Source organism: Neovison vison, chromosome 1, assembly GCF_020171115.1.
Source record: "Neovison vison isolate M4711 chromosome 1, ASM_NN_V1, whole genome shotgun sequence".
NCBI lineage: Eukaryota > Metazoa > Chordata > Mammalia > Carnivora > Mustelidae > Neogale > Neogale vison.
In genome coordinates this window covers 30,625,087-30,651,291 of record NC_058091.1, presented here as the reverse complement: position 1 = coordinate 30,651,291, position 26,205 = coordinate 30,625,087, and the positions used below count along the sequence as shown (strand labels likewise).

Below are 26,205 nucleotides of genomic sequence, written 5' to 3'. Positions count from 1 at the left end.
TTAAAGAAAGCAGTACAGAGAATTGCCAAACCTGGAAATTTATGGACATATAAAAATCTTATTGCTCTGATACTTTCTAAATTTGGAATGGTTCTATTTTATATTAACATATGAAACCCATACTTTTAGTCAGTATCCAAGGCTTTGTGAAAAAATAAGAATTTCACAACTTTTCAGACTGGATATTTGATATATAATCTCATGTTTCTGTGTAGTCACAAGAACCATAACAACTGAGTATATCTTTTAAAAATATTTATTGAGAATTCTAGAGACAGAACATTTGGGGCATATTCTGCTTTCTTTCAAAGCTATTAATACGATAGCAAGCATATTCCTAAATCTGTTCAAATAAATTTTCCCTAACTTTGAAATCTTTTTATTTATATTATGGTTTTAAAATAGGCTACCTTCTATAAGTTCACTGAACATATCAAATCATGATCCTTGTTTGCCATGACGACAAGCACTTTCTACTCTAGATGTGGGCTTTCAGTGCCAACATCATTAAGAGATTCTTTAAATTACTTTTTAAATGTCCTTTTCCCTCAGGATTTTCACTTATATCTAATTAGACTACTTACTCTATGCCATGTAATCCCTGTTGCCAAAACTGCTAAATGCTTCAATAAGTAGGAGGAGGGCATCAATGGAGCAAGACAGATGTAATGTCACTGGTTAACAATAGAAGTGTGAAGCAGCTGCCTTAATTATGAAGCTTATTAATTCATGGTGTTAAAAAAAACTTGGCAAGAGTTCTTATAAAATAGCTAAACTTTCCAAATAGCATCATATCGTTTAAAACTTAAAATACGTGTTTTCACTAAGAAATAGTGCAGTAATTATTTTGTCACAGTAATTAACATCTGCATTTAACATCTATAATTCTAAGTTACAAGGCCACACATGAGTTTAAAAGTAATTCTGTTTTTAAAATAACTTTTTGATAATATATACCCTTATTTTTCTGTGCTTTAAAAATTTTTTACAGTTGGAATTAAAACACTGGCTAAGGATAAACTACGTCTCGGAGAGGAAGTGAGGTAGAGAGAAGAAATTCTAAAGAACTACTCTCTAAGTAACCTCATTAAATTTCAATTTTATCATGTGTATATTAATGTTTACCATGAAGCACTGTGTGAGGATTACAAATAATGTATATAAAATGCCTGGAATGTAGTAGGTGCTCAATAAAAGATAGCAGTATTTTTTAATAGATGCATTGGAAAGACAAAATTTAAACAAACAGGTTGCTATTACAGAATAAGATTGGTGAACAGAAATAGTCTCAGTACAGTCTTTGGCCTTGGAGCTTTTCACTATCATTTAAAGGTAATGACAGCTGAAGATGTAAGCTAGAAACAACTTAATTTCTTAGGAATAAGACAAATGAATAGAAATGAAATCTCAAAAGAGGTATTACTAAAAAAAAATTAGTGGAAGTGTATTTTCTTTTTCAGTTTGACTGAAATAAAAATTTATATATAATGGAGTAACAACCAACAAAAATTAGTTCCTGGAAGTTTAACACACTGCCACGTTAAAAAAAAAACAGGCAAAACTCCTCATATTACTTGGAAGGATGAAAATATTCCAAGTATCCAGAGGGCCAAGAGAAAAAATCATGTAAATGCCACACAGGTCTAATCCTGATCCCCACCGGTCTGTAAAGGAATGATCACCATCTATCCCACCAAATCTGACAGTTTCTCCTTGTCTTTTAGTTCTTCAGTAGTTTTATCATTAATAAATTTATTCTAGCCCTTTCTGAATCTATATATTTGGCGTGTGTGTGTGTGTGTGTATGCTTACACACCCACTCTCTCTTGCATGTTTGTCAGTAATGTTCACTATTCTATCTCCTGCCCCTACAAAGAGCCTCACACATCATAGGTACAAAATAAATATTTTTTAAGAATTAGTATATGGTCTGTGGGTAGAAATATGACTGATAGAATTTAATATAGACCAATGTAGAGTGTAATGTATTAAGGATAAAATATATACATTATGCATACTTCATTTTATGCATAAGATATTTCTTTTTCTTTTTTAAAGATATTTATTTCTTAAGACAATTTCACTTAGCTTAGCTCCTTATTGGGAATAGTTTAGTTTTCAACTTTAAACTCAGAAATTTCCTGTTTGTCCATCCTTTGGGTCAAAAGGATGATTACTATCAATATAACACCATTCTTCAAAATAACAGTCTGACCCCAATCATTCTACTGATAGAAGAAAAAGAACAGAATTCAGAAGACGGTATATATGACCTTAATGTATTTTTTTAAAAAAGATTTTATTTATTTATTTGACAGACAGAGATCACAAGCAGGCAGAGAGGCAGGCAGAGAGAGAGGGGGAGGAAGTAGGCTCCCTGCGGAGCAGAGAGCCCGATGCGGGGCTCGATCCCAGGACCCTGGGATCATGACCTGAGCCGAAGGCAGAAGCTTTAACCCACTGAGCCACCCAGGCGCCCCAGTGTATTATTATTTTTTTTTAACTCAAACCTGACAACCTTCTATGAACACTGGAAGAGGGTAGTCTATAGTGCCAAAAAACACTGTATAAGGAAGCATGTCATGAAATGACCTGATTAAATAAATGCTTTCTCTTTTATTTTTGAAAGAAAATAAACTTTCTGGTAAATACTATAAAGGCACTAAAACTGCACCCTTACTTAAAAAGAAATTCAGAAAAGTTGACAGTGATATGCAAAATGACAAAATAAACAATAGGAATTCTAATTCATTTAAGTAAAGGAAAAACAACTCTAGAGCTAACTATGAGATTTTAAATACATATCTTTTGTAAAGGGAGAAAGATCTAAAAACAGTTGTTAGTTATCAGTTATGAATATATAAAATCAAGAGATTATCACTTGAAACTATGTTTGATGTTAAATGAAGAGAAATAACATATTTATGTATTTTTAAATGTCTGGTGAAAGCGAATCAATGTCTTAATCTTTTTTCTTCTATGGTTGGTTATGGTAAAAATGAAATCAGTGTCTTAATATTCTTTTTTCCTTTTATAATTGGTTACCTTCTAGATATTTTCCTCTATGCCAGGTATAATCAATCACATTGCAACACTGAGAACATCAAAGAAAATCATAATGAACACACTTTCTATACCATCACTAATACCAAAGGAAAGAAAAAAAGTTAAATATGTAACCTAAGATAAAATGAGAAAACTTCATTCACTGCCAAAACTAAACTGATGGAAATATTAGAGTAAGTCCAAAGTAATACTCAAGAGAATGGAATCTTTTCAGTTGTGATCTCAGGAATACTAAAAATTCATTAAAAAATATATATTAATAAAAAGTTCAAAGATGACTTTAGAAACATCAATGACTATCTTTATAAAAGGAGATGCTGGCAGTGAATGGGTTCTAATACTGAATTTTTCAAAACTATAATGTGACATTATTAAGCATCATAATAACAAAACAATAATAATGAAAATAGGCCTTTGAAACTAACGACACTCCTTTTGGTTTTCTTTGCCTTGTTGTGTTTATCATCCTGTTCTCCATAGCTCCTGTCTGGCTGCTTTTTTCTCCTTGTTTCAAAACCACAAGGAGATTAATGCCCATTTTTGGAGGTGAGAGTAAAGATAATAAGGCTATGTGAATCAATTAGGAATATTTAGGGTGGTAACAGCGAACATTAAAAAACAATACTTTTCAGCAACAGAATGAATTCTAGAAATTGCACTGTAATTACTTCAAATCCAATCTTGTTTTACTATTGAATATTTCTTTGTTACTTATACACATATGTTCTCTAGTGAATGGAAAGTAATTTCTACACAAGAAATTAATAAAACAGTGGTACCTGCAGATCTTCTTGTCAATATGTGTCCCACAGTTCTTTTTTTTTTTTTTTTTAAGATTTTATTTATTTATTTGACAGAGAGATCTCAAGTAGGCAGAGAGAGAGGAGGGAGCAGATTCCCTGCTGAGCAGAGAACCTGATGCGGGGCTCGATCCCAGGACCCTGAGATCATGACCTGAGCTGAAGGCAGAGGCTTAACCCACTGAGCCACCCAGGCGCCCCTGTGTCCCACAGTTCTAAAGCCCCAATATCCTCATTCAAAAACCAGTGTCACTGAGATACTACAGACTTAGATGCTAGGGAGCACAGAGTGAGTTTCCTACACTAAACACATAGGATGAAGAGATGACATCATTGTTGCTGTGAAAATTATTACGGGTACCCCAAATCATATCCATATAAATACACTGTTGAGTTTATCTTACATGTATTTGCAGATGATTTTTTTTAATCACAAGAACTGACTTTATTTTAATAAAAATAAACCATGAGATCAGTGTAACTGGTTTTATGGTATAATGGTGGAAAGGAGCAGGCTGCTGAAAGGAAACAGGCAGACCTCTTGTTCTGACCAATGCCTTCTCAGAGAAGACTGAAGAGGATAACAGCCTAATTCTTTTGATACTGGATATATTTTTGGGTCTTTTTTAGGGGGGGCGTAGAGGGATACGGAGTGTAATAGGCATATGGTTTTCACAAACCTTTACAAACAATGTGCATCCAGTCTTTTTTTCCCCCCATGGACTAGAAGGACAAATATTGCTAAAAAGTCTATACTACCCAAAGCAATATGCATATTTAATGCAATTCCTACCAAAATAGCACTAGCATTTTTCACAGAGCTAAAACAAAGTCCTAAAATGTGTGGAACCACACAAGACCCCAAATAGCCAAAGCAATCTTGAAAAAAAAGAGCAAAGCTGGAGGCATCACAATTCTGGACTTCAAGCTCTATTACAAAGCTGTAATCATCAAGACAGTATCGTACTGGCACAAAACAGACACACAGATCAGTGGAACAGAACAGAAAACCTAGACATGGACCCAAAACTCTATTTTAGATTTTAGACAAATCAGGAAAAAATATTAAATGGAAAAATATTCAATGGAAAAAAGATGGTCTCTTCAACAAATGCTGTTGGGAAAACTGGATAGCAACATGGTGAAGAATGAAACTGGACCATTTTTTTTTCTTTTACACCACATACAAAAATAAATTAAAAATGGATGAAAGACCTAAATGTGATTTAGGGAACCATCAAAATTCTAGAGGAGAACATAGGCAGCAACCTCTCTGACACACTGACACACTAGACTATGCAACTCCTTAGTAGATACATCTCCAGAGCCAAAGGAAACAAAAGCAAGAATTACTGGGACTTTGACAAGATAAAAGTCTTCTGCACAGCAAAGGAAACAATCAACAAAACTAAAAGGCAACCCATGGAATGGAAGATATCTGCAAATACGATCTTGGGTTAGTATCCAAAATGTGCATCCAGCATCTAGTCTTAACATGTACCTCTTTCCTCAGTATCTTCCACTTCAGTGTGTGTGTGTGTGTGCGTGACATGAGAGGCAGCACAGGACAGTGGTTAAGAACCCATGGACTCTAGGAAGCAAACTGAGGGTTTTAGAAGGAAAAGGGCGTGGGGGATGGGTGAGCCTGGTGATGGGTATTAAGGAGGGCACCGATTGCATGGAGCACTGGGTGTTATACGCAAACAATGAATCATGGAACACTACAACAAAAACTAATGACGTACTGCAGGGTGACTAACATAACACAATAAAAAACAACCAAAAAACCCCACCCATACTTGGGCTGCTAGACTGCAGCCATTAAGTATTGACTTAATATACAACCTTAGGTTAGTTAACCTGTAAAAGGGGAATAATAATGGGATGTTATCAATATAAAATGAGTGGTTATTGTTAGAATTAAATGAGTTTATTGATGTAAAGTTCCTAGAATAGTGCTTAGCACATGAAAAATACTCAAAGATGTTAGATTTTATTATGTGTGTTCCCAAGGTAGGCATATATTTTTAAATATTAGATTAGACAAATATATCAAGGTAGGTAAATATGAAAGGAAAATTATATTCTTAAATCTAGTTTAAAATATTTGCCCAAATTAATTAACTATGATTTTACTATCTCCCGCCCAGATAAATCCTATTTTTCTGACTCTCCAACTAAGAAATAATAAAAACTTCATTCTTAGGGAACTAAAAATCCTTATTTTTTTATACTTGTTATTTCAGAAATGAATTTTTAATTTTATAAAAAAGTTTTTGACAGCAGCATCATATACTTTAATTCTCTACTCTTCTTTAAAGCAAATAACAGAACTGACGACTACAATAGGATCCATCCATCAATTCATTAACAAATTATTTTCTGACTCACTAGAATGTAACTTGGCCTTACGTTGCATACAACATCTACAAACCACTTCTCAAAGGAAAAACACGAAAAATTGGAAACTGTGAATGGGATATTGAAGTCATTGAGAATGATAAGCAAAGGAAGTAAGAAAAAAGCTAGTAAGTAAGTGAACTATCTCAAAATCAATGAATGTGTAAGAGAAGGACCTTAAAGACATTGTAAGTCCAATGGTTCTTAACTCTTTAAAATAATACCAATGAGCCTGAGGAATAAGATAACATGTAGTATTCCTTTATAACACATGTATTGACTAATGTGCTAACAAGGTTTTGTAGTAATTAAATTTAAATTGTTCTTGTTTCTACCCTGTAATAAATATGGTTGTAAAGATACAAATTTTCGAAGGGGAAAAGGGTGGGAGTTGAACAGCTTTTTTGCCAATAAGTAAATCTAAGAGATCTTAATTGTGTGTCCCTATGGACACACATCATAGATTCAAGAATGACTCAAAAGAAGCAGTAAGAAAGCTTTCAATTATAATTCACAGAAGTTATTATATTGAAGGATAGGGTGATCACCTGGCTGCTGAAGATAGCCCAGTTTATACCTATTATCCTAACTTAAATATTAATAGTGATCCATCCCATTCTTAGAAGTACCCAAGTTTAGATAATAAATTATGTGGGAAACTTGGTCCAAATATGTTCCTCTGTAGTGATCTTCTTTGGCAGGGGAAAAGACTTTATAAATAGTTTCTGCCAAATTTCTAGACGCACTGGCTGGCAGCAATATAAGACCCAAATTAAAAGAGAAGGTATGAAATATATAGGATATAATCTCTTTATATTAAAAAGCAATGCAATAATATCATGAAACTCACACTCAAAATTGAAAGCAATTCTTCGGTACCGCATTCAGGTTTCAAACGCTCTTTGAACATTTTAACTGTTTGGTGCTTCAAATAGTAGTAAGAGGCAATTCGGCCATATGTCAGAGGTTCAATGCTCCGATTATCCTATTTCAAAAAGAAAGATAAAATGACAAATAAAAAGTACAATAGGAGCACATGCATTCATAAAATAAATAGTTCTTACTGCAGGTTGCTATTGCAACAATTTTGTTCAAATTTTCAGTTATCATTAGAACAAAAGCCCTATTGTTAAAAAGCTGGACAATCTTTTCACTTGGAATGTATAGGACTGAGTCATACCTCTCCAATTTCAATACAGTAGGAATGTTCCAATTCAACCAGAGACTTCTCAACCAGACTGGACAGAAATTTGTTCACAGAATCATGGCTCACATCACTCAAATTGTAGTAACTAGAAAATAAGGAAGGTCATTATTTGTTTCAAGATTGTTTCTACTAAAATTAGCATTTCAATTTATCATTCTATTTTTTTCAGGATTTCAAAGAACAATTACACTTACGGGAAATCAAAGAAGTAAAACAACTGTCAACTGTCAGTTTCACTGTACAGATCAAAATTCCCATACTAAGATTTGTGGACACCAATGAACAATGATAACACATTAAAATATGTGATAAAATTCAGCATCACATTAAAAGGATACTAACTTTCCAGTGTTAAAACTGGCATGATTTCACTTAATACCTCTACAGCAAACTAAACTTGCACACTAGATTTAGAAATAGAAGCATATTATATATTATATAAAATTCTCTTCTATATACAAAAACCCATCCTCAGTAACTTCAATAAAACTCAAAGAACTATTGACTTGGGTAGCATATGAATTCTTTTAGGACATTTAGTCATTTATTGTTCTCCAAATGCTTAATGAGTATATGTCACCCTAAATATTGGAAGGGACATCATCACACTAACAATAAAGCATTTGAACTAAGCTTCTATATACAAAAAACACACATGTTCAACTCTGTATATTTTCTGAGTGAAGGCTGAAGGACATGCAATTCACCTAAATGATCCTCCCCCTAAGTCCAAAAATGTCTTGGCAAATATCTAAGATTGCTAGGAATCTGTGTCTGGGAACTGATTCGAAGGGTGACAGAATTCCTAATTCCATGTCATGGCAGCTCTCTAATTCCTGGTGGTGAATCCTGTACCTTGGTCAGCATAGAGAAGTATATGCCCTATTTCTATCCAAATCAAGCAACATGAATGTAAAGCGACCTCAGAACAGATTCGTCCCTGAAACCCCAGCACAAGGGTTGTACTTCTGCACAGGACTAGAAAGGAGATAGTCCTGGTCTGGGAAGCAAGTGCTAACAATCTCAATGGGAGAAGCCTAAAGGACACCACAACAGGCCAAGTATGGTGACTTTTTTTTTTTCTTCTTTCTTCAAAGGGAAAAATTTGGGGTCAGTATACTACAAAAATTTATTTTAAAATACACAAAATAGGATGGGGCACTAGAATGCTGAAGGGTTAGGCCTCTGCCTTCGGCTTAGGTCATGATCTCAAGGTCCTGGGATCGAGTCCTGCATCAGGCTCTCTGCTCGGTGGGGAGTCGGCTTCCCCCTGCCTCTCTCTGCTGCCTCTCTGCTTATTTGTGATCTCTCTCTCTGTCAAATAAATAAATAAAATCTTAAAAAAATAAAAATACACAAAATAGGACTTAAATGATGACATAATATGCTTTCAATAGAAAGAGATACAATAGGGGCACCTGGGTGGCTCAGTGGGTTAAGCCTCTGCCTTCAGCTCAGGTCATGATCTCAGGGTCCTGGGATGGAGCCCTGCATCGGGCTCTCTGCTCAGCAGGGAGCCTGCTCCCCCCCCCCCGCCTGCCTTTCTGCCTACTTGTGATCGCTCTCTCTTTCCTCTCAAATAAATTAAAAAAAAGAAAGAAAGAAAGAGATACAATATACTTTCAATAGAAAGAGATGTTTGCACAAATGGTTAGGTATACCAATATGAGAGCCTCCACTCAGTAAGGATTAATAACAGACTATTTACTTGGGAAAGTAACTGTAAATCATAATTACATGCTGATGATTTTAATTTTCACAAAAGAGAAATACTTTTCATTTTTATCTGCAGAGCAATTATTGCCTTTCCTGGAAAAATTCTTGTCATGGACCAAAATAAAGCAGTATTTATCAATGAACAGATAAATAAGTACTGAAACCAGTGCTGGTGTTAATTTAAGCAAAATGTACAAACTTTCATCTAACCAGGCAGATAAAGTATAAAAACCAGCATTAGAAACCATTAGAAAATATTTCCTTTATCCTGAAAAATGAGTAAAATAAGTATTAGTTAGAATAATGTATTCTGCTATCAAAGGTGAAACTAAAAATTCTGGACATTCAACACCCCATAAGCAATCTCTAAAGCCATTCCAAATTAATAGTGATACTTGTTGTCTTTCATTTTTTCCCAACAAATGGAATTTATCAGCCAAACGTTCTACAACACAAGTGTTTATATTTCACATTCTTTTGGCTTGCTGAATCTATAAATTTTCCAACACTATTTTCAGCTGTCTGGATTAATATGCAGTTGATAAAATTATTCCTAAATTGAAAAAAATAAACCCCTGAAAATGTGCTCAGGAACTGAGTAAGTAGAATTTCTGGAGCAAGAATCAAATAATTCTTTATGCAATTAAAATTACAGAAGGAAAACATTTTGGAAAATAATTTACCATGAAAAACAAAAAGTTAAAATACCATTTTTGCCTAAAAATTTACAAGGCCATTTGAAAAGAAAAAGGTCTCATGGTTGCTGCTACTGATTACCCATAAGCCTTTACCCTCTAAATATAACTGAATGACAATTTTACCATTCTTTACTTTAACAAATTTAGTATACTTACAAGTAACATTTAAAACCATCTATGATAAAAACTCCCCTTCAAAAATTGTGAATTTTTAAAATATTTACCAGGAATATTCTGATGGGCTAATACCCTTTCTAATGTTATCTAAGTTTACTGGGAAGTTTTTAAGATTAATTTGTAGCTTTTATTCAGATAAAGCACAGTCAGGATAAACATTTCTTAAACATTTAAAATAAGCTGCAAAAATGAAAAAAAAGCAATTAAAGTTATGTCTCTGAGATTACAACAAATTATTTGATGACTACATTACACATACTCTAACTTGCTAAAAACTAACACAGTTTTTTTCAAAATAACTTAAAAAATTTCCAGGTATTTCCTCTTAATAAGGTTGTTCTTTTCTAATGTGCTCACTGACACTCTCATACTTGACTTGCCTAAGAGAAGAAATGCAAAAATTTAATTTAAGTAATTGGATTGACATTCAATTAACTCAGTATCAATACTTTTATCTTTATGGAATCTGGGGGTAATCCAGAATCTTAAAAAAAATCCTAAAATTTTTCACTTCAGGTATCCTGGCATATGTAAATGATAACTTTTATTTATTTTTAGAAAGTGATAACTTATAAAAATAGAAAATGCTAGGTAGAATACTACATTCAAGAATAGGAAAACCTCGGTCATTAAAAGACTTGTCTTCTATACACTACACCCTACACAAACACTAAAATGCATAATTTTGGTTGTGGTGTAACTTCACTGATTTATACTACTATTCTTTGCTAATATTTGACCCATGTTTACTTACATTTCCAAGTTCTTATAAAAGTTAGATTTTCTATGTCTTAATTAGTTATATAATTTCTAAGACACTGTAAAATAAACTAAATGTATATGTGCTGCCGAAGCGAGCACTAAAATAAACTAAATGTAAATGGAATTACTGTCTAGGTCACATCAAATTTTGAGAGATAATATATTCTGACAGTTTTCTGTGAATAAACAATGGAGTTTATATTTACATGATCTTCATTAACATTATATGGCCTTTGCTTCTACTGCATGAACTTTTCAGTCACTGGGTAATTTCTGGCCTAAATAATTATAAGCATTTAGCTTAAAACATTACATATCATTAATTTCAATAATCACTTTACTAACTTGAAAAAGCAAGCAGCAGCTAAGTAAAAAGGTTTGTTTTCATGTTGCACTCTCCACAGTACAAAATTTACAATTTACTGGTTATTAAAACAGAAATATTACACAACTGTTTAATTACAGACAAAGGATACAATGTAGTTTCATGCTCACTGCATTGGATCATCAAGTCATTATCTTCTCTCTGCCATAAACAGATAGCCTACCTTTTTGTCAGCATGCTATTTCATTTATTTCACAGAGAAACCCAGTTTCACAATAATTGACTTGTCAGAAGCCCTAATTTATGAGGCTGAGCTCTGTAAGATTTCTCTATATTGGACTCAACCTGCACACAAGCAGGGTTGAATATTTACAATGCTGTTAACAGGTGCTGAGTTGTTTAATGATTCTAATAGCCAGAAGCGTACTGAGAAAGCCAGCGGGATCACAATTACAGGCTGTTTGAACACAACAATTACTAGTCCCCTGGGAGGTGTGAAAGTCAAAGGCAGTTTGATACTGACAGCATCTAGCACATGGGCTAGACAAGCTAACTTCTATTAGCAGTCCATTGGGAAAAAGTCATAACAAACCTCTCCCTCTCGTAAAAATTTACAAAGTTCATTAAATTCAAACAATCCAAAAGGTAAAACAACTTAAAAAAATTATTTTTAAAAGATCTTATCAAAGGACAAACAGGAAAACCACACATGAAACCTCAAGTTATCTTTTGGCAACGTTAATAAGGATGAAATTTTGCTGGTTGGGTATGAAAGAGATTTTATTGTAATCGAAAACATAGATAAAGTTACACCAAACAGTCTGGATTTAATGTGAGTAGTGGCAGCCATTTCCTGTTTCGTTATTGTAAACCTGGCCAGAGATCTTGCTGGGAAATTTTTCATCAGTCTTGAAATGCTGCAGCTATAACTGTCAGTACTGGGAAGTCATTCGTTACAGCCCCATGTTTTTTTATGTTCAGATTATGCAGCAGTAATAATGACACAAATAATGAAAGTGGTTGCAGGGACAGCTGAAACTACCACAACATTTTTTGTCCCAGAAATGTTTAAAAGCTTTCTCAGGGGAAAACAGAGAGTAAAATTGAACATACAAATTGAATCCAGAACTCAATTTGGAATATATTATATTTCATGATGCACCAGTACATGTGTTTATGTACATTTGAACACACTAATGTAAAGTGTGTCTACATATATATTTATACATATAAATAAATATCTTTATATGCATGTGCATATATTTGCATATATATACATATCACACATGCAGGAGACTATAAGCAGACACACAGAGAACAATCCAGGCACAGTGGCAGAATCTTTGTCAACGTAAGTTCTACTTTTGGCAGTGGTGTCCTGGGGGTACTTTATAGTAGTAGTATGATTAAATAAAGAGGGCTGGAGAATTTGGTCATATTTACTATCTAGGTGTATTTTGAAAGTGGTCTATCTTTTCTATTTTAAATAAACCTCAATTTCTCGTTGTGACACACACATGCTATGTATATAAGCCTGTCCCACCCACCCAAAAGTCACACCTCAATTTGTGACACTGAATAATATGGAGTGTTAGAGATAAATTAAAAGCAGACATCAAAAAAAAAATAATTTTATAATAAACTTAATAAATAAAATTAAATATATAAATTAAAACTACCCGTCATTTGAGACAATGATTTTAGCTTCCTTGAAACTTCTAATAGATCTAAAAATAAGTAGGAAAAATTTACCAATTTCCTGAACTCTTGTCCCTTTCTTTGCTTCTGGATTATGGAACAGGTGATTTTTAACACAGAAAAAGATAAAATCATGGTCCAATCAGAAAGAAAATTGTAGAGCTTCACTATAACAGAAGTTTTAAGTAAAATAAATAAATCATTAAAATTGATTTAGGCACATGTTCTCATTTTTGTCCAGAGGTAAAGGTATAGATATTAAAACTGAATTTTTTTTTTTTTTTTGCATCACATGAACAAAGTCTGTATGGTATGGTTTCCATAAAGAACACATTTTCCAGCATAGCACTAGAAGAAGTGGAGCAGGACTGGGGCTATTTGGGTTCTGGACCTGATAATGAGCCTGGGATGGAGACTGTGGCCCCTGGAGCTAGAGAGCCTGAAGCATTCCAGTGCTGCCTCTGCTACTCAGGAGCTATGTGCTGATGGGCAAGTTGCTCAATCTCCCTGTGCTTCAGTCCCTTCATTATAAAATGGGGATCATAATGATACTAAATGAGTTAGGCTCTTGAGTCAATCACTCAAGTTTAATAAATTATAAATAATGATAATGTATGTTTTTGTTTCTCATGTTATTAATTTCACTTTTTACCTTTATAAATTCCCTTCTCATATTTGTGTTTTGCTAATGTTCATCTAGTTCCTAGAGATGAATGCTTATTTTGTTTTCAAGCATTCATGCTATCTTGTAGATGGTCTAAATATATGAATACTCCTTGGAATTGTGCTGTGTTTGAAATTCATTGACTTTGTTATGTATTACTTTTACTTTCTTATAGCTCTAGTTTATACCTTTAAAATAAATTTTCACCTTCCACTAGAATAAGAATAGTTAAATCCCAAGTAGGTAGACCGCCTTTGCCATCCTTTTTTTGTTTATTTCTGGTATTACTGCATTATACTCTGGGAATGTAGCCTATTGATCACCATGTTTTGAAATAAACTGAGTTGTTCTGTGTGGTCTGCTGCATGTTACATTTTTATAAATAAATTTTGATGAGTGTTTAAAAGAAGACTTATTCTTTGTAGGAGGAGAATTATAAAGATACATACACATTTTCAAAGATACATACACATTTTCAAAGATTTCAAAAGATACTCAAATCCTGTTTTACGAAGTACTTTTTAATCTCTCTTTGGAATGCTGATTTCCAAAAGAGATGTGTTCAAGTCTCTCCACATGACTGTAATTTGGTTAACATCTTGAATTTCTATCAGTTTTTGCTTTCTGTATTTTGATGCTATGTTTTTAGTTACCTAAAAATTTGTGAACTACTATACTTATTTAGTGATTGTGCTTGCTATCAATATGAACCATTCTTTGTCCTTTTTAAAAAGTGTGTTCTTTGCCTTGAATTTAATTTTCTCTGATTTTAATTCTGCAACTGTTGCTTTCTCTTTGTTATTGTCCTTCATATCTTCTTTTCAATCCTTAACTTTCAACTTTTTAATATCACTTCGATTTGATGTTTCTTACAAATCATTTTTACCTGGATTTAAAATAATTGAATCTGAGAATTTGTCTTTCAACAGTTTAGCTTAAATTATTTTTAACATTTATGATTATAATTGACCAGACTTATGAAACGAATAGATCCTGTCAGTCCTCTGCTCAAAACTCCATAATGGTTCTTATATCATGGATAATGAAAATCAAAGTCTTCCCAGTGGTCTCTCAAGTCTCACATGACTGGTACAACCACCAATCCCCCAAGTCCCTCATCTCATCTCCTGCTACTGTTTACCCCTCATTCATTCTGCATCAGTTACAACTTTTTTTTTTTTTCTCATCAGCTTTAACTTCTCTTTTCTAAACCTTGCAAACACAAGACATGCATGCTTTAGAACCTCTCCTGTTCTCTTGGTCTGAAATGTTTTCCCTAGATATCATGTGGTCAAACTTCTCATCCCTTTCAAGCCTTTATTCAAAAGTCAGCACTTAAAGAAAAAACATACAGTATTATTAACTATAGTCACCATGCTGTAGATTGCAACATTTATCTTATAACTGGAAATTTGTACCTTTTGACCAATATCTTCCCATTTCCCTCTTTAGTACCTTTAATTAGGCCCACTCTGTCTCCGTATTTAATACTATAATCCTCCCTCTCTGCCTACTTGGCCTCCTAGTCTTCAGTACCATATTCTTTTTTTCAAAGCACTCATAACCTTCTAACCTAACATCCTTTTTTTCCTTCAAGTTTTTATTTGAATTCCAGTTAGTTAACATACAATGTAATATTAGTTTCAGATACAGAATTCAGTAAGTGATCATTTATATACGACATCTAGTGATCATTAAAACAAGTGCCCTCCTTAATACCCTTCACCCATTTAGACCTTGCCCCCCACTCTCACTGCCCACCTCTCCTTCAGTAATCTTCAGTTTATTCTCTACGGTTAAGAGTCCATTTCATAATTTTCCCCTCTTTTCTCCTTTTCCCCCCATGTTCATTTGTTTCATTTCTTAAATTCCACATGAGTGAAATCATATAGTATTTGTTTTTCTATGACTTATTTTGTTTGGCATAGTAAATTAGCTCCATTCATGTCATTGCAAATGGCAAAATTTCATTCTTTTTGACAGGTAAGCAATATTCCTCTCTCTGTGTGTGTGAGTGTGCACACCACTTCTTCTTTAGCCATTCATCAGTTGATGGACATGTGGGTTCTTTCCACAATTTGGCTACTGTTGATAATGCTGCTATAAATACTGAGGTGCCTGAATCCCTTCAAATCAGTATTTTTGTTTCCTTTGGGTAAATATGTTGTAATGTTGCAGTGTATTTACTGGATTGTTGGCTATTCTATTTTTAACTTTTTTGAGGAAACTCCATACTGTTTTTCAGAGTGGCTGCAACAGTTTGCATTCCCACCAATAGTATAAGAGGGTTCCCCTTTCTTCACAGCCCCACCAAAATTTGTTATTATCTGTGTTGCTAATTTTAGCTACTTCGACAGGTGTGAGATGATATCTCATTGGAGTTCGGATTTCTATCAGCATAACTTTTAATCTCATTGTTTCTGCTAAAAGAGTAAGAGTGCCATGAAAGCAAGAAGTTTTTTATTTACATCTTCAAAATGCCTAGAATACTACCTAATACAAAGTAGGCACTCAATAAATGTTTACTGAATTAAGGAATATAGATTCAATTTTTTAATTGCTTCTACCTCACCATTTTAAGGTAGGTCTATGATTTTTGAGACTAGAGATCATTATTTATGTTGTTACAACCTCCCAACAGAACCTAATACAGTTGCTGATCACAGCTTTTTTTCCTTATTGAGACATAACTGACATGCAACAATGTATTAGTTTTAGTTATATAATGATTTGATATATGTTTGTATTGTTAAATGATTACCCCAATTTGTCTAGTTAACAGTAATCATCTTATATAGTTATAAACTGATGAGAACTTTTAAGATCTATTCTCTCATTAACTTTCAAATACATAATACGGTATTAACTATAATCATTCTGTACATTAGATTTGCAGGATTATTTAACTTATAACTGAATGTTTGTACCTCCTTCACCCATTTTGCCCCCATCCCCCATGATCTGTTCTCTATGAGGCTTTTTTTTTTTTTTTGGTGAATAATAAATATTTCTGTGTGTGTGTGTGTGTACATGTGTGTGTCATGTCTTTATCTGTTCGTCCACTGATGGACACAGGTTGTTTCTAGGTGTTTGCTATTGTAAATAATACTGCAATGAACATGGGAGTGCGGATACCTTTTTAAGACAGTGATTTCATATTCTTTGGATACATACCCAGCAGTGGAATTGCTGGGTCATGTGGTAGTTCCATTTTTCATTTTTTGAGGAAACTCCATACTGTTTTCCATAGTGGCCCTACCAATTTTCATTCTCACCAACAGGGCATAAGCGTTTCCTTTTCTCCACATACTCACACTTATTTCTTGTCTTTTTGATAACAGCCATTCTAACAGGTGTGAGATGATATCTTATGGTTTTGATTTGCATTTCCCTTATGATTAGTAATGTTGAGCACCTTTTCATGTACCTACTGACCAACTGTACATCTTCTTTAGAAAAATGTCTATTCAAATCCTTAGCTCATTTTAAAATCAGATTGTTATTTTTCTATTCATTTCTATGAATTCTTTAAATATTTTGGATATTAACCTCTAAACAGATATATGATTTGCAAATATTTTCTCCCACTTGGTAGGCTGTCTTTTTATTTTGCTAGTTTCCTTTACTGCACAGAATTATTTTAGTTTGATGTGGTCCCACTTGTTTATTTTTGCTTTTACTGCCTTTGCTTTTGCTGTAGGATCCAAAAAATCATCACTAAGACCAATGTCAAGGACATTACCATCTATGTCTTCGAGCAGTTTTATGGTTTCAGGACTTACCTTCAAGTCTTTAATTCACTTGAGTTGATGTTTGTCCATGGTGAAGTATATGGGTATCTATCCAGTTTTCTCAATACCATTTATTAAAGAGACTGTACTTTCTCCATCATATATTCTGGGCTCCTTTGAGTAAATTAACTGGCCATATATGTGTGGGCTTACTATTGGGTTCTCTGTTCTTTTTTTTTTTTTTTTTAAGATTTTATTCATTTATTTGACAGAGAGAAATCACAAGTAGACAGAGAGGCAGGCAGAGAGAGAGAGAGGGAAGCAGGCTCCCCGCTGAGCAGAGAGCCCGACGCGGGACTCGATCCCAGGACTCTGAGATCATGACCTGAGCCGAAGGCAGCGGCTCAACCCACTAAGCCACCCAGGCGCCCTGTTCTATTCTATTGATTTCTGTGTCTTTTTAAATGCCCATATCTTACAGTTTTGATTACTATAGCTTTGTAATATAATTTGACTTCAGGTATCATGATGCCTCTAGCTCTGTTCTTCTTTCTTAGGTTTGTGTGGCTATTTGAGTCTTCTGTGGTTGCATACAAATTTTAGGACTGCTTGTTCTCTTTCTGTGAAAAATGTCACTATAGCCGTTAAAAAAAATTATTGGCTGTACCTATTCTGGACTGATTAATTCACATGGCAATAGCTTGGGAACAGGTTTCTACTTCAGGATAATAATAATAGTCAGAGTCTTAACCTAGCTGGGTATCTCAAAATATGTTCAGGTGACTACTCTAAAGGAATAAGCAACTTTGATGAGGATAGTTGAGAATGTATAGATCAACTCCTGAAAATTGATTTAAGTGCATTTATCAATATATAACTGGATTTTTAAGACTGTTAGAATTTGGATGGCTATAGGGGCTGGAGAGGGCACTGCAGAGAGGGAGAAAAAGGTGAGAGCAACAGACTCTTACCTAGGGATGGGATGGGTTAATGTTTCCTTTGGTGGTGTTGATGGTGGTAGTAGGGGTTACTTAGCTTTTATTTGGGTCAGGAAGAGGGCAGGAAAAGCAGTTGCCACAACAACCAAGTGCCCTAAGCTAACGCATCCTTTGATTCCCAGTGCTAGAATTTCCCCCTAGCAAAGAAGGCTCTCAGGTAAAAGTAGGGGAGGCAATATGAACTACAGAATACTCACTATTTACATGCACTACAATCATATGAACAAGAGATATCCTAAACTGTCAACACTCAAGAAGTCCCAAGGCTCAGAGGCTCAATATAATTTAAGTTGTAAGCCAAGAACATCTCAAGATTTCATCTTTTTCCACTGTGCTAACCTCTCCCAAACACAATCTTCTTCTGTCCTTAATTAACACTCTTTATTATAGTTGCATGTTGGATTTTTCTCACCACATTAATATTAATAGAAGGTAGTTTTTTACCAGAACAACAGGGAGTGATGTCTGTTCCAGTTCCCTCTTTGTAGGTCCCAAACTGAAGGACACTCTACAAAATAACTGGCCAGTATTCTTCTAACATGTCAAAGTTAGAGTAGACAAATACTGAAGAAATGTCACACATTAGTTTTGTCTAACTAATGCAATGCAGGATACTAAACTGGATTTTGGATGGAAAAGGACATGAACAGGAGAACTGACAAAATCTGAAAAAAGTTTATAGATTAGTTAATAGTATGACATAAATGTCAATTTCCTGGGTTTGGATAAACGTGCTATGATCATGTAAGAAGTTAATATTTGAGGAAGCTGGATGCAGGCTATATACAGTGTCTGTACTGTTTTCCCAATTTTTTTTAAAGTTGCAAATTGTTTCTAATTGAAAGTTAAAATTTTTTTTTTTAAGATTAAGAAGAGTACATGCACACACAGAGTTCAGGAAAGACTTCTAATTTGTTAAAGAACTCAATTTAAATTTGAACTCAGTTTGAACCAGTTTAAAGAATTCAGAGAAGTAAAATTGACAGATGATTAGGCTCTTAGTCTCTAAACTAGATTCTTCAGGATGGTATGGACCAGTAGAGCAACTGAAAGGCTGCACAAGAATAACAGTTTACTAATCAACATTAATTAAGTTCTTCATAATTAATACAGGACTTAGGAAGACTTTAATGCATGTATTTGATTCTCAACATGATCCTGTGAGGGAGAGAGGCTATTACTCACTTTCCAGATGAAGAAAGGGAAGCTGAGAGGTGAAGTGACTCAAGGTCAAACAGTAAAGGGTAATAGCTAAACCAGGAATTAGTGTTCTGATTCCATGTTCAAATCTCTTTCCGCAATATTAAGCACCTCTCTCTTTTATGACATAAGAAAAAAAGAAATACATCTACAGTTACACCAAGCCACTAGTTCTTCTAAAAAAAAGAGTTGAGTCAGAAAACTTAATGGTGTTAAGCTCTGGCTTTACATCCAAGTAGTTCTGGGATCCAGAGCACGTCACTTCAAGTTTCTAACCTCCTTTTCCTCAGTATCAAACAAGAAGGTTGGACCAGTGTGCATGTAAAGTCCATCCCGGTACACTTTCCACAGTTCTAATCCTGTGATCTATTTGCTATGGTAAACTTGCAGTGCAGGATGACTACACGTCATTAATCCCATAGTCATGTTCCCAAATGATATTTTGTATCTAATCCAGAGGCTTAGGAAGAACTGAGGAAACAAAACTGTCACCATATTTTCAAAGTCTGATCTATGTGAGTGGAAATGAGAGCTGAAACAAGATACAAATTTTTAAAGATACGGATAGGTAAGATTTGGTAATGATATTTTCATCATGATCTCTCTGTTCAAGACCTTACAATGCCTTGATATATCCCAATATATCAGATATGTCCCTCACCCATGGCCTTCCTTCTATTCCTTCCGCAACTGTTAAGGTCCTGTTCACCTCTCTTATTCAAGAGCTTCCTAACTAGTCTTCCTGCTTTCAATGTCTTCCATTCTAGCTCATTCCCTACCACAGTGTCATAGTGTCATTAGGACTGAAACAAAACCAAAGCCAATTTGGGGATGTTAAACCATGTTTGAACACTCACCCCTGCCAATAGGATCAGATGTTAGCTCCTTTGCATGACACACAGTCCATCTACTCTCTGGTGAGTGGCCCACTTTCTGGTCAAGACAGTCTTTTGGTCTTCATACTCTTAAACTCTGGCTACATCAAACTTCTTGACACTCTACAAATGCCCTTTCAAGCCAAAAGGGCCCATGTCCACATAGTACTTTTGTGCCTCTTACCTCTTCTACTCCTGTTCCAGACTCAAAATTGGTTGAACTATCCCCTCTGTGAAGATTTTACTCTTACAGGCTTAATACAGTTCTATTAGAGCTGTATTATTCTATTACGATTTACACGGTAATCATTTATCTTTTTCCCACATTAAAAGATCATCCATTGAAGACAGGGGATAATGTACACTAATTTTTCCCTCACTATCTACATGCCATTTGGCAAATAGGTGCTCAGTGAAGAAGATCCACCTCAACTCCCCTCATTTTACTTCCTCTTGCCGGGTTCTTGTTAACCACTACAGATGCCTCACCAAGTCTTCCCTCTGCAACGGCACAAGCCTCACCCTTCTCTGACTGCACCTAAGGCAATAACTACTGTCTGGTTTAGCACATTTCTTCATGAATTCAGGTGTCCTGTCTCCCTGACTACAGAGCAAACTCTTCAAGGACATCCTAAGTTAACTAAAATAAGCTAAGCAATAAATACAACCATTATTCATTTTCAAATATATCATAATATATTGTGAATCAGAGATATCATGTGATTCTCTGGGAAAATTCACATACCTAGAATGCCTAAGGTTCTGATTTTTGTTATGTATGAGATTTCAGACATAATTTCTTTCAGTATGAAACAGAACGATATATAGCTGCCCTGCACTTACCTGGGGTTCATGATAAGACGTCGGAAAAAGTAGGTCCAGGTGATATAATCCATTGCATCTTGCTTAGATGTAATTGTACCACCAGCAATCTCTGCATTTAAATGGTCAGAGAGCACTCCCAATAAGCTACACAGTGAACAAGACATGGGAAACACATATGAACATTAAATGAAACACACTTTGTCTCATGTAGCAGGCTGATGGAATGGGGCTAGAAACTCTCAGAAGATAATGAGCCAAAGGAGAAAGGAAAGAGTGGGCAAGAGAAGATGTAACTTAGAGAGTAGGAAAGAGTATACTTATGGGGTATTGGGATAAGTATGGAATAATACTGAGGCTGATGAAAGCAGAGCCGACAGGAAAGGGATGACACTTACAAGAGAGCAAAGATATACACTGGTTTCATTTATCCGGCGAGTGTTAAGTTCCCAATCATATGAAACATAACTGTGCTGCGTGTTGTAGAGTATTCAAAGATGATCAGATGTATTGAAAGACTAGCATAACATGATGTTCATTTTAGTTTCCTATGTAAAATGTGAAAAAGGGGCAGCAGTGTCCAAACAAAAGAAGAGGCTAAATAAATTATGATATGTGGGACATTATGTGAGTATTAAAAATCGTTTTTGCAAAGGATGTTTTAAGAATATGAGAAAGTGGTATTAAATTATATGATTAAAAAAAAAACACGAAAAGTTTCTATATTACTCTCAGTTCACAGTAGCAGAATATAAATCTGTATACTCAATACTCAGTTGGGAGGGCAGCAATTTCACTTTCACTATCACCTGCCAGAGAAACAATTATAGATGAGGGTAGGGAAGCAAGTTACTTCATTGCAACATTATACATAAGGAAAAAAAAATAGGAAACTCAAAAGGTCCATTAATAGAGAAGTTAATGTGTAAACTAAGGAATACTCTGTGATAGGTAAGTATTAATAATAGTCGTATTAAGGTACAAAATTAACTTTTAGTTAACTACTAAAATACACATACAGAAAACTACATAAATCATACATGTACAACTCAAGTAATTTTCACATTGTGAACACACCTGTGTAACCAACACTAAGATCATTAATCACCAGTTCCTCGGAAGCCCTCCTTTTGTGCTGTCTAGTCACTACCCTTGTTCAAAAGAATATTCTGACTTATCTCTGCTCCTTACCTATTGCAGTGGCTTGGGCTTCTAGTACAATGCTTGGTGGAAGTGGGGGGAGAACAATATTCCTATATCATTCTCTATCTCAAAGGGAAAACTTTCAATATTTCATTATTAATTATGATGTTTGCAGAATTACTCCTTGTCAAATTAAGGACAGTTCCTTATACTCCTGTTTGCTAAGAGTTTTTATTATAAATTGATGTGGAATTTTAAAAAATATTTTTTGATAATAATATAATATATATGTATTATATAATAAATATTTTGATAAATAATATGGTTTCCTCATTTTTTTCCTGCTAATGTAGTAAATTTTTTTTTTTAAAGATTTTGTTTATTTATTTGACAGAGAGAGATCACAAGTAGGCAGAGAGGCAGGCAGAGAGAGAGAAGGGGGGAAGCAAGCTCCCTGCTGAGCAGAGAGCCGGATATGGGACTCGATTCCAGGACTCTGAGATCATGACCTGAGCCGAAGGCAGAGGCTTTAACCCACTGAGCCACCCAGGCACCCTTGTAGTAAATTATAGTAATTTACTTTCAAATAATAAATTAACCTCACATTTATAAAAAAAAATACATAATTTGATTTACTAATGTTTTGTTTAAGATTTCTATATTTATATTCATGAAAGTTACAGGTTTGATGATGTTTCTTTTTGGTAAATTTCTCACCAGGTTTTGGTAACATGGCTTATAAAATAAGTTGGTAAATGGTCTTATTTTTCCTACTATTAGGAAAAGTTCATTTAAGACTAACCAGGTGGTGGGTATTATAGAGGGCATGGCTTGCATGGAGCACTGGGTGTGGTGAAAAAATAATGAATAATGTTTTTCTGAAAATAAATAAATTGAAAAAAAAAAAAAGACTAACTGATGTGGAGGGTATGTGCTATGGTGAGTGCTGTGAAGTGTGTAAACCTGGCGATTCACAGACCTGTACCCCTGGGGATAAAAATACATTACATGTTTATAAGAAAATAAAAAAAATTTAAAGAAAGATGAAAAAATACAAAAAAAAAAGCCTGATGTTATTTTATCCTTAATGTTACGAAAAATTCACTAGTAAAGCATCTGAGTGAGAAGATTTCTTTATGGCAAAATTTTAAATTTTAGATTCAATTGTTTTCATAAATAAGAGAATATTTAGATTTTCTATTTCTTTTATGCCAGTTTGATAATTTTTTAAATAAATTTCACCATTTGATTTAAATTTTAAAATTATTTACAAGGAAGATGTGGTCCATATACACTATGGAGTATTATGCCTCCATTAGAAAGGATAAATACCCAACTTTTGTGGCAACAAGGACGGGACTGGAAGAGATTATGCTGAGTGAAATAAGTCAAGCAGAGAGAGTCAATTATCATATGGTTTCACTTATTTGTGGCGCATAACAAATAGCATGGAGGACAAGGGGTGTTAGAGAGGAGAAGGGAGTTGGGGTAAATTGGAAGGGGAGGTGAACCATGAGAGACTATGGACTCTGAAAAACAACCTGAGGGGTTTGAAGTGGCGGGGGGTGGGAGGTTGGGGTACCAGGTGGTGGGTATTACAGAGAGCAAGGATTGCATGGAGCACTGGGTGTGGTGAAAAAATAATGAATACCGTTTTTCTGAAAATGAATAAATTGGGAAAATAAATAAATAAATAAACAACTAAAAAAAATTATTTACATGTTTTTCATAGTATCTTTTTAATGCCTGTGAGATTTTCATTTCTAATATTATTTTGTTCATTCTTTCTATATTTTTGATCAGACTTAAAGGTTTATTGATTTCATTCTTCTTTTCAAAGAACCAACCTTTGACTTTTTGATGTTTTTCTAATGTGTATTTGGTTTCAAATCTTTGATTCTTGCTCTTATCTTTCTTTTCTTTTCTTGAGTTCAATTTGCTAATTTTTTTCCAAATTTTTGAGATGAATATTTAGATCATTATTCATGCTTTCTTTTACAACATATATAGACAACTTATTAATACATATTATATATAGGATCATAAATTTTCCTTCAGCAGTGTTCAATGAATCCATATTTTTATATTTTCTAAATTAAAAAAATTGAACATTAGCACTTACACTTAGAATAAAAACTTCAGTAATTATTTACATTGTGAATTACAAATATGTGTTACCTTTTGCAGTCAGAATACAGTGTATTAAAAAAGACAACAAAAGATAGCAAGTGATTTATGTTATAAATAAAAAATCTATCAATCTGAGGAAGAAAGGCTATTTTCCACTGAGAAAATGAGGGAGGCCTCTGTCAAAGGGGTAGTTTACTGGGCCATGAAGAAGTATGTGATAATTCTGATATAAGGCAGTAGCCTAAATTATTCATTACAAGTCCCTTTATTTTGAAGATTTCTTTATTAACTATGGTACAAAAACACACATTAAACTAAAATTTATTAAGTGCTTACTATGTGATAGACACTGTGATAAGCAGTATACATTTGATCATTACAAGTAACCTATGAGATAGCTAGCATCGCTGTTAGCTCCATTTTACAGATAGGTGCACTAAGGCACTGAGGAATCAAATAACTTGCTGAAGATCAAGGAAGTAAGTAGTGGAGCTCAGATATGAACCCAGGTTATCTGGCTTCAGAATTCATGTGATTCAACACCACACTACGTTGCTTCTTTTAAAAGGTTTTTTAAAAATGAAATTATAATTGAATTCTGTCTTATAGTGTTAATTCAGTTTCATTTCAAATAATTCTTTTGAACTAGAACTTTCACTGATTTTTATCTAATAAAATACCATGAGATAAATATTAACTTGTTATGAAATGAATCCATTTAAATTAATTTATAGCAAATTTTACCTTGACTCTACTGGGAAAGGTTCATAAAGAAATTTTTTGTAAAAGTCTTTCTTTATGTCATGAACCAGAATTACAGCTTTGCCTTGGTCATCAAACTGAGGCCTCCCAGCACGCCCCATCATCTGGAGTACATCTATAAACAAAGAGAACAAGAGGTTTTCAACAGGATGACAGATAGCACAAGGTATATTTAGTGATGATAGCATGTTTTGACAACACAACAAAATAACAAAGGATACAGAATATTTTAAGACAATGCTTATTGTCTCTGATGCCTACTGTTGAGTTCCCTAATAATTACATAATCAATTCATTATGACAGGAAACTGAAGCCCCCAAAATGGTCTCTCTTACTTACTGTTTATAAAAGTAAGAATGTTAACTCTCCTTTAGTTAAATGCTGTTTAAGACTTGGGGCCCCTGGGTGGCTCGGCTGGTTAAGCATCTGACTCTTGGTTTTGGTTCAGGTCATGATCTCAGCATGGTGGGATTGAGGCCCACGCTGAGCTCCACACTCAGCATGGAGTCGGCTTGAGATTCTCTCCTTTCTCCCTGCCCCTCCCCTTGCTTGTGTATGCTTCTCTCTCTCTCTCTCTCTCTTTTAAATAAACAAAATCTTAAAAAAAGAGTTAATCACTATTTTAATTAATTGAACAAGAAAAAGTAAGACATATATGGGCAAATCTCTTCAGCAGATTAATCTGATTATTTTTCCCAGGAATGGACCCCACGAGTCCATTTTGGCCTCACCCTCCTCCCACTTATGAAATAAATGTTCTTTCTTTAATATTGCAGGAATCTCTGAGGTAAAAAGTTATTTAGAAATACATTTTTTACATGTAATCCTTGTGTGGAAATACAATTTTCCTCTTCAGAACTGACAATGCTTTTATCACCTTTTAAAATATGTTAATAGAATGTTCATGGACACATTGAAGCGATAAGCCCTTTGGTTCTAGAAGTGCCATAGAAGTATTTCTAGTGAAACAGATTTAAAATTAAACAGTATAATGTTTAACTATGATTTATTAAGTCACTAATAGCTACTA

The 26,205-nt window shown here is 34.2% G+C and overlaps 1 protein-coding gene across 1 annotated transcript in view; it reads right to left on the bottom strand.

Moving 5' to 3' along the window:
• The window catches only part of ASCC3 (activating signal cointegrator 1 complex subunit 3), a 343,681-nt gene that overhangs the window by 67,228 nt on the left and 250,248 nt on the right, over positions 1 to 26,205 (bottom strand). The window contains exons 33-36 of the mRNA XM_044245000.1: positions 25,157 to 25,289; positions 21,161 to 21,286; positions 7,447 to 7,558; positions 7,117 to 7,251 (exon numbers count right to left, since the gene is read on the bottom strand). Of these exons, the coding sequence (XP_044100935.1) occupies positions 7,117 to 7,251; positions 7,447 to 7,558; positions 21,161 to 21,286; positions 25,157 to 25,289 (506 nt within the window). The remainder of the gene's footprint in view (positions 1 to 7,116; positions 7,252 to 7,446; positions 7,559 to 21,160; positions 21,287 to 25,156; positions 25,290 to 26,205) is intronic.